This window comes from Danio rerio, chromosome 19 (assembly GCF_052040795.2).
Source record: "Danio rerio strain M-AB ecotype USA chromosome 19, GRCz13ab, whole genome shotgun sequence".
NCBI classification, from domain to species: Eukaryota; Metazoa; Chordata; class Actinopteri; order Cypriniformes; family Danionidae; genus Danio; species Danio rerio.
The window spans coordinates 33,846,317-33,861,452 of NC_141039.2; the positions used below are offsets into that span (position 1 = coordinate 33,846,317).

Consider the following 15,136-nt stretch of genomic DNA (forward strand, 5'->3'; position numbering starts at 1 on the left):
CAACAACTCAATGCTTTTAGGCATGTAGACATGCTGCAGTTCAAACCAAGCATCAGAATGGGAAAGAAAGGGGATTTAAGTGACTTTAAATGTGGCATGGTTATTGGTGCCAGACGGGCTGGTCTGAGTATTTCAGAAACTGCTGATCTACTGGCATTTTCACGCACAACCATCTCTAGGGTTTACAGGGAATGGTCCGAAAAAGAGAAAATATCCGGTGAGCAACAGTTCTGTGGGCATAAATGCCTTGTTGATGCCAGAGGTCAGAGGAGAATAACCAGGCTGCTTCAAGCATATAGTAAGGCAACAGTAACTCAAATAGCCACTTGTTACAACAGACAGAGGTATGGAGAAGAGCATCTCTGAATGCACAACACGTCCAACCTTAAGGCAGATGGGCTACAGCAGCAGAAGACCACAATGGGTGACACTCCTGTCAGCTAAGAACAGGAAACTGAGGATACAATTCGTACAGGCTCACCAAAATTGGACTATAGAAGATTAAAAAAATGTTTCCTGGTCTGATGAGTTTTGATATCTGCTGTAACATCCGGATGGTAGGGTCAGAATTTGGCATCAACAACAACATGAAAGCATGGATCCATCCTGCCTTGTATCAACAGTTCAGGCTGACGGGGGTGATGTAATGGTGTGGGGGTATTTTCTTGGCACACTTTGGGCTCATTAGTTCCAAGTGTGCATTGTGTCAACAGCACAGCCTATCTGAGTACTGTTGCTGATCATGTCCATCCCTTTATGAACACAGTGTACTTATCATCTGATGACTAATTCTAGCAGGATAACACACCATGTTATAAAAGCGTAAATCATCTCACACTGGTTTCTTGAACATCACAATGAGTTCACTGTTCTCAAATAGCCTCCACAGTCACCAGATCTCAATCCAATCCAATCTCTGAGGAATATTTCCAGTACCTTGTTGAATCTATGCTATGAAGGATTGAGGCACTTCTGAACGCAAAACCCGTTACTAGTAAGGTGTACCTAATAAAGTGTACCTAATAAACCTAATAAATTCATTCAGTCATTTTCTTGTCGGCTTAGTCCCTTTATTAATCCGGGGTTGACACAGCGGAATGAACAGCCAACTTATCCAGCAAGTTTTTACGCAGCGGGTACCCTTCCAGCCGCAACCTATCTCTGGGAATCATCCACACACACACACACACTCATACACTACGGACAATTTAGCCTACCCAATTCACCTGTACCGCATGTCTTTGGGCTGTGGGGGAAACCGGAGCACCCGGAGGAAACCCACGCAAAGGCAGGGAGAACATGTAAAGTCAACACAGAAACGCCAACTGAGCCGAGGTTCGAACCAGCAACCCAGTGACCTTTTTGCTGTGAGGCGACAGCACTACCTACTGCGCCACTGCCATGGCCATATTTGAACATATTGACTGTATATAGCTAAAATATTTAAACATATTTGTAGCCTAATAATAATAATAATAATAATTCGTTACATTTATATAGCGCTTTTCTGGGCACTCAAAACGCTTTACACAAGGGGGGGGGGGGGGGATGTGGGGGGGATCTCCTCATCCACCACCAGTGTGCAGCATCCACCTGGATGACGCGACGGCAGCCATTTTGCGCTAGAACGCACACCACACACCAGCTGATTGGTGGAGAGGAGACAGAGTGATGATATGCCAATCATCATATGGGGAGGGTTAGGAGGCCATGATGGACAGAGGCCAGTGGGCAGATTTGGCCAGGATGCCGGGGTTAAACCCCTACTCTTTTTCGAAGGACATTCTGGGATTTTTAACGACCACAGAGAGAGTCGGGACCTCAGTTTAACGTCTCATCCGAAAGACGGCGCTCACTGAGCAGTATAGAGTCCCCGTCACTATACTGGGGCATTAGGACCCACACAGACCGCAGGTTGGGCGCCCCCTGCTGGCCTCACTAACACCACTTCCGGCAGCAACCTAGCTTTCCCAAGTGGTCTCCCATCCAGGTACTGACCGGGCGCAGCCCTGCTTAGCTTCAGTGGGCGACCATGTGAGAGTTGCAGAGAGCTAGCTGCCAGCACATTCATAATTCCAGTGATTGACAGACAATTTTTAAATGTGAAATCCAAACATGATCTTCTAGGCCATGTGTAATTTGCATATATACTGCATATCATATTTCTAGATTGGTGCCTTGTTGATGACACAAAGCTCGAATCATCTAGAATCATTAGTCATCATATAGTGAGATTCCTAAACTCAAATGACCTCTACATTTACTAGATCTCAGGTCAATAGGAGACATTTGGGATGTGCTGGAATGTGAGATTTGCATCACGGATGTTCAGCTAAAAAATCTACAGCATGTCCTCTCATGTCAATTTGGACAAAATCTATTTCCAGCATTTTGCTGATTCTCTGCCACAAACTATGAATAATATTTTTCCAAATCTATATATTGCTTATAAATGATTTTGCTTTGACACACACTTCTATATCTGTGTATGTGTGTGTGTGTGTGTGTGTGTGTGTGTGTGTGTGTGTGTGTGTGTGTGTGTGAATATGATGGAAAATGTCCACCGCATTCACACATTCACAGTCTATAAATAGATACATAGCAACACATTTGCACTCAATTCAAATTCATCCAAGCTGTTTCTACAGTTCAAATGCTTCAGGGAAAAGACAGATATTTCAGCTATGATTTGCAGTCAGGGATTGAGTGAAATAACTCTCTTTCTATTCTCATGCACAGATGTTTCTCCTCTTCCTTATACTAGACGAAGGTAAACCTGAACATTCAGTTCTTCTAGATAACATGGCATAGAAACAGGCTTTTAAGGGATAATTAGTAATGCTTTTTATGGGATTTTCAATGGGATATTTAAATTCTTAAACCAAGAATGAGCGACAAAACTGTAAAAAAAAGGGAATGTGGTTAACGTTTGATTCATTCATGTGTTTAATGTGCTTAATAAACTGCAGAAAATACATCAGAGGTTTAACTGAGTAATTTAGCCCAGTGAGTGTTTGGGAGCAGTACGATTATTAGAAGGAAACAACTTTTTTATTCAACAAGATTTGGATTTACCTACCTACTTGTTTTCGACGCTCTAAATATCTAGGAATGTTGTACTATGGTTTACACAAAAATTTCAATCATAACAACTGTTTTGAACATTGATAATAAGAAAAATGTCCCTTAAACATGAAGTCATATTATAATGATTTCTGAAGGAGCATGTGACACTTAAGTCTGGGATGTAACCTAATGTATAGGCTATCCAGCCTGGTAAGGTGTTTAATTGGTTTCACAAACAAAGTTTTAGTGTTTCCACTGGCCAACACAATCCGTCCTCTCACCTACTTTCTTGTGGGGTACCACAGGGCTCAGTTCTTTGCCCAGTTTTATTCTCTACATTTTTACTACCAATGGCTAAATCTTTTGGGAAACGTTTCATGTTTTTCCATTTATAAGTGGCTGATACTATGTTGTATTTTTCCTTGCAGCATAAAAGTAAAGAATGCTTAGGACCTCTGTTGGATTACCTAAATTATTACAAATTATGGATAAAGCAGAATATTTTTGTGCTAAATGAACACAAAACTGATATCATGTTTTTTTTTTGTTTAAAGGCATATGAAGATGCATTTGCCTCTGACCATTAATCTTCTTACTTTACACAATGTGCTAAAAATCTTTTTTTATTATTATTATTCTGGGTTTTGAAAGTAGTTTCAGTGCAGTGGTTAAATCTAGTTTTTTCCACTTATGCTTACTCTCTGTAAAACTGCTTGAACAGATTATTCACTCTATTTATTCTTGTCAAGATTACTTGAAAAATGTTGGAAACCGATATCCATTGTCAATTTAACATTGGAAAAACAATATACCATGAAAGTCAATGTTTACCGGTTTCCAACATTTTTCTGAATATCTTCTTTTGTGTTTAACAATATGGAAAAAAAAACTCAAACTAGTTTGGAACAAGTCAAGGTTGTGTATATGATGACAGCATTTTGACTTTTGAAATTAAGCAAAATATGCAATTAGATTCAGTTGTTGAAATGTATATGATCAAACATGTCATCTTGTAATGCAATCAGTGCTATCTTTTTCACAGTATAATATAGTACCCTATTTCCACATATGAATTAAAAAAATTAAATGCAATTGCAACTTTTTTCCCCCACATTTGTGAAGTTTTATCTTGCATTTTTCCTCAGAATTGTGTGATAAAACCTTTTCTGATTAAAAAAAAACAAAACAAAAAAAACACTTTTTTTTCTTGAAACTGCAAGATATAAACCTGCAATTGATTTCTAGGAATTCTTAGCTTGTTAGACAAACTTGCAAATCTTCAAAATTTCTTTTGTCATTTTCATAATTGCAAGATAAAAAACTGCATATTGGGATGCTTTATAGAGTTTAAGTGCATAAGCCAATTCACCAAGGCCAATGTCTCAAGGAGTTAAGGTTGTGTACATGATGACAGCATTTTTAGTTTTGGGTGAACTATACCTTTAAAATAGCAAACAGTTATTTTAAAGATATAGTTCACCCAAAACTGAAAATTGTAATAACAAATAAAATCAGATTTTTTTCAATATTGTACAATATTTTCAGATAAAATAATTGCAGTCCTGATGGGGAAAAGTGTCTTCTTTCAAAAACATTAAGTTTTTTATCAACTCCAACCGCTTTAATGGATGAGCAGCATGTTTCCCTCTGGCTTGAGCACAGATGTCTAATGACACTAGGAGAAATTCACATTACATTAATCTGATGAAACCCTTAATATAAAAAAGATCTAAAGTCATTATTACATCTCTGCTTGTGCTGCTCTAAAAAGCCATTTAGGAATAAACATCTTCAGACTATTTAGAGCCTACATAACATTTGTAAACCATGTTAATTTATGGAAATGAAAAAAGAAAACATGAAATTTTTGCCTTCCAGAACATCGACCAGCATCCTGTTCATCCACTCAGGCATATCAACATATCACTCAGGACATGTTGGATCATGCACTAGTTTAAAAAAAAAACACCAAATGGCTGCAATCTTTCACTTTTACAAGCAAAGCAGAACAGCAACATGCTCAAATCCAGTTATCAAACAGATCTACTAATGTACTTCAACACAAACAGGTGTTACACAAGAACACCCACACAGCACAGTCTGCATTGTACTGAAATGTGACACACACAAAAAACAGGATCAGCTCCAAACCATGGCCTAAACTTCCCACCCCGTCCCAACATGACCCTACCGTCATCATCAAAAACATCCTCTGCCTCCTCACGCATCAGTTCATTTAGGTCATCCTCTGTGATGTCAGGAAAGGCCATCCCGTCTTATCCACTCTTGCGTTTTCTGAGCAGTTATTATACTGTAAAATCAAATCAACGTTCGGACTGAAGCCTGAGCAGAGAAGCAGTGGACGCTCTGAGCTTCTACTCACTGCAACAAAGCGAGTGTGAAAGTGTGTGTATGTGTGTGTGGGAGCCCACACCATCCAGGCCAATTTCATCAACAGGATGATTTCATAATCTCCTGTGTGAGTGTCAGAATGAGAGAGATAGCGAGTGTGTGTGTGTGGTAAATATGCTAAGCATGGTGTGTCATGCAAAGGTTAAGTGGAAGCATCTTGAGAGCCAAACTCTTGATGATTAAGGTGATAAATTGGCAAAATGTAACGCATTGTTTGTGTTCACAGGTTTCAACAGCAATATATAGGTGCAAAAGTGCATGTTTAAGAAATACTTAAAAGGAGAGTTCAGCCATAAATTATATTTAGCTGTTCATTTACTCAGCCTCAGGCCATAAGACGCAAGTTAGCTTGTATCTTTAGTAGAACATTGATATTTTTGTCTGAAACCGAGGTCTTTGGTGAGTTATAAAATGCAAATCAACAGCTACTTTTAGAGTACATTAAGACATATACAGGCAAAACTAAATTAATGTGTCTTCTGATAATATACATTGAGGTCTTATCAAGTGGAACGATTAGATAAAGTGTCACATTTAAAACACTAGATTTTCATATTATTTTAAAGAAGAATCAAGAGTTTACATTCAAGAAGTATATTAGGAGGCTCAACCCGACAGCCGATTCGAATGCTATCACTCAACCGAATGGGTGTCATCAGTTATTATCAGTTGATAGATATGGGCCAGTAGGGGCCTTCTGCGCGCACGAGTACGCTAAGAAGCATGTTATCATCCATCCATATGGTTAATCGGTTATAGATCACATACAGATGCTGCCAGAAGTTAAGGAGAATTATTGATATTATTTATTAAATTTCCCATTAATAGTTTTTAGACCCCTACATCAACCCTAAACTCAACCATTACAGTATTGTAAAAACAGATCTGGATCTGAAGTCTTCTCGATCAGTACAGCTGATTAACCAAGGATGGATGATAACAGCTTTGTAAGCCTACCAGTAGGTGCAGAAGGCCCCTACTGGCCCATATCTATCAGCTGATAACCACTGATAATGGTCATTCAATCGAGTGATAACATACGAAGCGGGGAAAAATGAGCAAAATATGCATTTTGGTTCAGTTGTTGATATTTGTATGAAACAAAATAAATTTTGATACCTTGTAATGTAAATGAGTAATACCTTTTTTGCAATATAATATAGAAGCTTATTTCACATATGAATTTTAAAAAAAAATGCAATTGCAAGTTGTTTTTCCAACAATTGTGAGATTTTATTTTGCAATTCTTACTTTTTTTTCCAGAAATGTGTAATACAATTTTTGAACTTTGTGTGATGAAAATTTGAACTTTTTACTCTTTTTGTTTGAATATTTTTAGTAATTTTCACTCATGTACTCATTTACATGACAAGGTATCAAAATTTCTTTTTTTCATATCAACAACTGAACCAAACTGCATATTTTGCTCAATTTGTAGGGCAATTATATGGTCAACATAATCAATAAAAGGTGCTATATCTTATAGAATTGTTTACCCGATCCTCTTAAAGAATATCACATTCTTAAAGACAAGACATCATCTCTCTGGTCCACTGAATAATCATCTCTCTGGTCCATTTAATAAGAACTTTTTATTTTTGAAACAGTAAGATATGAACTTGCAATTGATGGTTCGACAAGCTTGTTCGACAAGCTTATGGTTCTGACTTTTTTAAACTCACAGTTCCACTTTCTTTCATTTTCATAAATGCAAGATATAAACTAGCAATTGGGATGCTTTATAGCAGTGGTCACCAAACTGTCCGATGTCCTGCAGATTTTAACTCTAATCAAACACACCTGAACAAGCTAGGTATACTTCAAACATCCAGGCAGGTGTTTTGAGGCAAGTTGGAGCTAAACCCTGCAGGGACACCGGCCCTCCAGGAATGAGTTTGGGGACCTCTGCTTTATAGAGTTTAAGTAAGCTAGTTTGCCAAGGCTAAATTCTCAAGGAATCGTAACTATTTTATATTTTTGTCAGTATACTGGCTAATTTGAATCAATTCATATGAGTTCAGGGCGAAGCAGTGGTGCAGTAGGTAGTGCTGTCGCCTTACAGCAAGAAAGTCGCTGGATCGCTGGTTCGAGCCTCGGCTCAGTTGGCGTTTTTGTGTGGAGTTTGCATGTTCTCTGAGTTTGCGTGGGTTTCCTCCGGGTGCTCCGGTTTCCCCCACAGTCCAAAGACATGCAGTACAGGTGAATTGGGTAGGCTAAATTGTCTGTAGTGTGTGTGTGTGAATGAGTGTGTGGATGTTTCCCAGAGATGGGTTGCGGCTGGAAGGGCATCTGCTGCGTAAAAACTTGCTGGATAAGTTGGTGGTTCATTCCGCTGTGGCGACCCCGGATTAATAAAGGGACTAAGCTGACAAGAAAATGAATGAATGATATGAGTCGTTCAAAAATGTACGATTTTTAAAAGGAGGCGTAGCATCAAACACCACATTTAGCAACACAGAAACCTTCCAACAGCACAATCTGGTGTTTAAAAGTTCTTCTAAAGTCTTTTTGAAATAGTAACTAGGCTGCAGTAGTTTGAAGCCTTTCTCTTTAATTTTAGTGTACCTCCTGTGAAAGCTCTGTGGAACAGACCTAATGACAATCTCATTAACGAAAGGGTCAGCTCACACACTCACAGTCATATAACAGCAATTATTCACTTCAGGACTCCTTTAAAAACACGTCCTAAATAGAGGAACCAAAATAGATCCACCCACACTTGTCACGTTTCCAGGAAACATTTTGATGTGATTGCTCCATGCTTTTTACATTTAATGGTGTTTAATGCAAAAAAATCTCCATTATCATTACTCAAATGTAGAGTTTGGGATTAAAACAGTACTGAACTGTGACGTGATACTCATCCTGAGCTTTGGACATGAAAGCTAAAATATTGCTTTTTCAGAAAACTAGATTCTTGATGGGCAACAAGGCAGGGCTCATTCTTTATATTAGTTTCCTTTTAAAAGATACTGATTGTTATTTGTTAGATACTGATTATTAGATTTTACAGTTTTACTATTTCTACTAGTTAATGACTGTATATTTACCTATTAAATTAATACTAGTACTGTAAAATTTACTAGTATCTGATGATTAAGCCTGATAAAAGGTATTAAAATAAGAAAATGATGTACTAGTCAAATTTTGAATACTTACTAGTCATCAGAGAATAATTGATTACTTAATGACTAATCAGTAATGATATGTTAATTGTTGTTTAACTTACTGTTAAACTTTTTAAACCACCAACAGAGTTAACAATATCAGAGTTTTTTTCATCACTTTGTGCTTTAAAATTTCTAATTAGAGATCACATGGCGTGTCTAAAACCAAATTTGATGTATTTTCATCATATTATAGTTTTAAAAAAGTGAGAGGAAAATTCACTAAAATATCAGAGACATCATTGATCTACAACAAAAAGATTTAAAAGCTGAAATGACAATTAATATAGAAAATTGATGTTTCAAGCAAATGTTTATTCAACTTAGTAAAGTATGAAATGAAGAATAGACCTAATTATTTAATAATATTAAAAGCTGCACTGTTAAAATTGAAAGCGACACGGTGGCTCAGTGGTTAGCACTGTCACCTTACAGCAAGAATGTCGCTGGTTCGAGTCCTGGCAGGGCTAGTTAGCATTTCTGTGGATTTGCATGTTCTCCTCGTGTTGGCGTGGGTTTCCTCCGGGTGCTCTGGTTTCCTCCACAGTCCGAAGACATGCACTATGGGTGAATTGAATAAACTAATTTACTCCGAGTTTATTTGTGAATAAGTGTGTATGGATGTTTCCCAGTATGGTTTGCAGCTGGAAGGACATCCACTGCGTAAAACATATGCCGGATAAGTTGGCGGTTCATTCTGCTGCGGGGACGAATGAATGAATCACATGAATGAGTGATTAGTTACTTCATTTTTAAAGAAGTGAATAAACCCGTTGCCTTAAAAACAACAAGACTTTGCTTCAAAAAGGGAGTAAATTTGTTGTAACTTTGAACAGTTAAGTTGACTTAACTTAATTTTCATAATTTTGCACACTATTCATTCGTTTTCTTTTCGGCTCAGTCCCTTTAATAATCCGTAGTCGCCACAGCGGAATGAACCGCCAAATTATCAAGCATATGTTTTTACGCAGCGGATTCCAGCTGCAACCAATCACTGGGAAACATCCATACACACTCATTTACAAACATAGACATTGGAAATTCAGCTTACACCCAACTCACCTGTACCACGTTTTTGGAACATGCAAACTCCACGAAGAAACGCCAACTGACACAGCCGAGGCTCCAATCAATGACCTTCTTGCTGTGAGGTGAACGTGCTACCCACTGCTCCACCGTGCCGCACATACTTAATCATTTTAAGTCAATGAGTTTACTTGTTTTTTTTTTTTTTTTTAAGTAAAGTCAACTAATCGCTTTAAAAGCAATGGGGTTTACTCACTTTTTTAAGTATAGCAAACTAATCGCTTTTTACAGTGTAGTAACTAATGAATAAGTAACACCTTGTCAAACACACTGTCACTTTTCTCAAAGTTCCTGATGTTACTCAAACGGTAAAGGAGACTCTTTGTTATTGTTTTGAAATCAATCAACAAATAAAAAAATCACTGTATGAGGCCTGCAAAATGGTTTTGTATACTTAAGATGGGTCAGGTCTACTTTTCTTCACACTGTAAAGTATATCATTACAGCTTCAAACCTGAGGCTAGCTGAACACCAGCATCCTATTTTCCCACAAGTCTTTCTCATTCATCAGCTATGCAGGGAAAACCGGCTAATGTTATGTAAAGATGTGCGTTTTGTGTTTGGTTTGATATAGACTGTCTCTGCCCCTGGCCTACAGTCTCCTGGTGGTGCCTTTCAGGTCTGCGCGCATGAATAATGAAGGACAAGAGAGTAATAAGACCCCTGAGGTAGACGGGAGGAAGCATTCTCTACAGAGACCACACGCAATAGGCCTGAATGAAACAAACGTCTGTGCGGACCTCAAATATGTACCCTTGTGCGGGTCTTTAGAGCATATTGTACATAAAGGCAGAACAATTCACAATAGAACAATTCCCTTTATTTGTTTTATGGTCTTGTGTTTATTTTCCTTGTGTGTCTTATAGATATTAGACATAATAGTGGTAATACAGATTCATCAACAGTCTGCCCTACTGTAATTATATTAGATGTTACTCATACAACTGAAATAATCTGAGCTATCACACTGACACACACACACACACACACACACACACACACACACACACACACCTGCTGTTATCAGCACATCCCACACACCACAGGCTGCCGTAGGTAAAAACAAGAAACATATCAGACAAAGGCCTTTGAGAAGGAGAATAATATGCAGTAGAGCTCCATAAATATTGATCATTTATTCCCGGAGAAACTGAAATTTATTTCTGTTGTATTTACCTAATGGGAAGTCTGACACTGTTAATGAGTTTTGAAAATTACACAGTATTCAAATGTAATGTGAACTGTATTTTGTACAGTTGTGCAGTATTTTACTGTATTTTAAAGTTCCATTGTGATATTTACTGTATATTTTACAGCAAAGACATATGATAATGAATGTAAAAACAATAGTGCTGTAAATGTAAATACTGTATTTTTGCTGTAATTGATTTACAGTAAGTTACTTTAGAATCTACAGGAAATTGTTATGTGTACATTGCCATTAAAGCAACAATTCACAAAAAATGAAAATTTGCAGGTACAGTAGTTTACTATATGCCATCCAATAATAGATTTTTCCTCAGTAGAACATAAACTAAAACTAAAAAAAAAAATTTCAAGGGCATTTTAAGAGTCAGAAATCAATAACAGGTAAAACAGAATGAATGTTTGAAAAGGCTGTGAATTTAAAGGGGTGGTCCACTACAATATCACATTTTAAACTTTAGTTAGGGGAGAGCGGGACACAAAGTAACTCTTTTTGGTTTTGGTCAAATAATAAACAAAGTCATAGAGTTAGACAAACCATTTTTTTACAAACACACAAGCCTCTCCTACAAATGAGCACTGGAATTATGATCGCCGGACCTATGATTTTTGTGCTGTATTGCCAAAAGTGCCAGGAGTAAAAATTTTACTATTTACCTCAACTCTGGGGCAAGTTGTAACAGACAGAGGGTTAGTTATAGCACATGCATATAAAGGCAGATTTCACACAATTAATTAATTTAAATAGTAGCTATATTTCCTTAGAAACTGAGTCATTTCTTATTTATTCAACAGAGCACAGTATGTTTATGTATTTATTAGTTTATTGGATAAACACATTTGAATCTATTTGCATTATTATCTATTTATTCATTATTATACAATGCATTTATTAGCATTATTAGGAATGCATTAAAAAAAAAATATATATATATATATATATATTTTTTTTTTTCGATTAAAACAATATTTTCTATTAAAAAACATTTTTAAAAAAGTTCTTAACATTACCCTCAAAATTCAATAAGTAACTTTGTTTGTTTAATTGGTGTCCAACAGTGTGGCTAAATGTAACACCCATGACAACTAACCCCGCTGTGTCATGTTTTCTTCAAAACTGGCTAGCAGTCTCTGTGTGCTTCTTACATCTTTCAAAATGGTTTCATCTTTAAGCCTAGAAAACAGTAATCACAACTGTATAAGATTTTACTTGCATACTTTCACAGATTTTTTTAGAATAAAAAAATATAGAGTATAATAAGAATTACTTTTCTGCTGCAAATATGGTTTCTCCTGTGTTTCTTATCCAAATTTCACCAAAATCTTTCAATAATTGGCAATTGTCTACCTGTGGTGAAAACCTCAGAAGCATGTCATGGTTAACCCTGAGCAAATACCTTAAAACTTTCCATTACATTGTTACATTTAACCCTGCATTACTTTGTGCCCCGCGCTCCCCTAATGTAGCTGTGTGAACATAAACAACATCTATGAATGTAATATGCTTAAAGTTCAATGCAATGGGAGACATTGGCTTTTACAGAGTTAGCTTAGCAAAGCCTGCAGCAAACGAATTTGGGGATTACAGAAAAATACATCCAGGCTAGTGAGATCATAAACGCTTTAGGTTACATGAATTCCCCGCGCGCGCACACCCTGCGCAGCAAAGGGGCGTGGCCAGATGTGCTTTAATGTTAAAGCAGAGAAAGCTAAAATGCTGTCCAAACGCTGCTATTTCCACAGAGCTTCTTCTGTTTCTGTATTTGGGCTTTCAAAGGACACGACAAAAAGCGAGTCGTCCCTATAATTTCATTTTAATTGTGTTCCAGAGGATTACTATAAATATATAGCTAGCATTTGACGAAGGAGAGCTTCCAGAATCTCTCCCAGTTCAGTGCTGGATTCGGTTAAAATCTCCTACACATGCTTATTCCGAATATATGTGAAAGACACTTTTCAGATTTTATTTTAGTGACATGTGAAGACTGGGGGGTGGGTCGGGAGACGGAGGTGGTGTTTCACTGAGTGTGCGACATGTGTGAAGATGTGGGAGGGATCCGGTGGGGAGGGTTGAGAAGGGTACGGGAGGGAGATGCGTGATTTCCGGCATATTATCACTCGTTTGCGGGTATCCGGGAGTCTCTATGCATTTCGCGGATGTCTGAAAAAATAATGTGATTTTCTACAAGTAAAGCATTAGCACACATAGCTTAGCCTCTTATAAACACAACCAAACCTTAAAAATATTGTTGTAAATAAAGTTCAGTTTCTTGTTTAGGTCGATCGCTTTATAACACATAACACCACATAGATATTAATATTGTTTTCCATGTTTTTTTGATTCACAAATTACAAATATAACAATTGCATTTTATGAATCACCAAGTCCCACAGTTTCAGGTGAAAATCTTCTTTAATGCTTTACTGAAGAAAGATATACATCATGAAATAAGAGCAAACTTTATTTTTTGGGTGACCTATTCCTTTAAGAGTACATTTTATTGCTTTAGCTTAAAGTATTTAAATCACCTTTAGCTTCCTTAGCACAACTCTAATATATCTTCTGAACAGTTTATCCATATGTCTCCTAAGTACTTCAGATAAAAGGATTTTGGCTCTTTTCCATAAATGCCAAGAACTGCTATGAATAATCTTAACTCATGCCAGTCAGTGCGTTTTATGCAAGACTGTATAAACTCTTTTAGATAGCGCAGGTGCCAAGACTTAATGAGATGGTATAACATGTAAGGATGTTGAAGTAAACTGAGAAAGTTCACTTTTTGCATCAATTTGTTAATTTTTGTTTTCAAAAATATGCCAACATGTATTATAAAATCAGCATTGACCAAGAACTGCTGCTCTGCCAGATATATGACTGCTATTAAAGAAAACCAATAAAGGAGCACATATTAATATACATAAACAAAATGGTATTCTTACAGTGACAAGTCAATGTTTTGCTAATGCTGATCCTTACAGTTTTAAAGTATATACACACCATTTCTTGGGCCTTTACAAAGCTCTTCTAACCAACATTCAGCATTTCCTATTCATTCAATAAATGCTCTTTAAATGACTGTATGCATGTTTCACATCAAGTAACTTATAGAAAATAGACAGTCAGGAACACTGTAAAACAAGCTGTAAAATTTACAGTATTACTGGCCATTTTGGTTGCCAGTAATACTGTAAAATGAAAAGTGCACTATAAATTACCAGTTACACCTGTCCTGTAGTTTTTACAGGACAATTAAAATGACTAATTTATAGTGCAGTATTACTGTAAATTTACAGTATTACTGGCAATTTTTACAGTATTATTGGCGAGATATACAAGTGCAGAATAAGTTAACAATAACAACTGTGCTGTAGTTTTACAGCACAATTGTATTTGATAATTTACAATGCATTTGTAATTTGTACAGTATTATTGTAACCAAAGTTGCCAGTAATACTGTAAAATTTACAGCAATTTTTACGTTATTCATTCAGATTGGCTTCCTATATTTTTATCTTTCATCAGCTGGAAAAAAAAAACCCTGATCTAAATGTGATTTTTTTTGGTAATTGCCTAATTTATACCATTATCATCATTGTTGTAATGTGCCGTTGTCTTCTATCGTTACTGTTTTCATGATTGTTTTCCCTTTAAATTTCTTGTTGTGAACAAACCTTTAATCAGTTTCATGTCCTGTGAATGATATGTTTGTCCAAAATAACAGAAGACACTTTTGCTTCCGAAACTCTCGTCAAGACTTTATATATCAGTCCAGACCAGGGTTACCAGTGCATTCATTAGGAGAAGAGTGCTGTTTTTATTTTAAACTCTCATTGACCCATAGCCACTTTGAAAACCCCCATTGCTTACTGATGAAGCATGGGAACGAGGGCACAGTGGATGTGACAAACAGTTTTTCTGAACCACACCCTCTGCCACTTTCAGTTTAACTTCTGTTTTTTTTACAACAAAAATGTTTTTCATATCCCCTAAGGGCTTTTAAATGCAAAGAATGTGAGTGAAAATTTATGAATATGATTGCATCATTTTTTATTTATCTTGCTGTTTGCTATAAATTCATTAGTGGATATTTTTACATTATTATTTTATAGCTGAATACCCTGGTAAGTAACATTTTAGGGTTCCACACAATTCATTCATGCTGTCCCGATACAAATCGATTAAGTTAACTTAACAAATG

The 15,136-nt window shown here is 36.6% G+C and overlaps 1 protein-coding gene across 5 annotated transcripts in view; it reads right to left on the minus strand.

Moving 5' to 3' along the window:
- Positions 1-15,136, minus strand: part of ripor2 (RHO family interacting cell polarization regulator 2) — a 159,063-nt gene that overhangs the window by 120,631 nt on the left and 23,296 nt on the right. For 3 of the 5 annotated variants that reach the window (XM_087294714.2, XM_087294715.1, XM_087294719.1), the window contains exon 1: positions 5,258-5,455. The exons of 1 other annotated variant lie outside the window; for it this stretch is intronic. In XM_087294714.2, coding sequence (XP_087150840.1) covers positions 5,258-5,336 — 79 coding nt within the window. In that variant the 5' untranslated portion in view covers positions 5,337-5,455. Of the gene's footprint in view, positions 1-5,257; positions 5,456-15,136 lie in introns of those variants that run through there. One more of the 5 variants, NM_001045026.2, reaches the window with a different exon arrangement.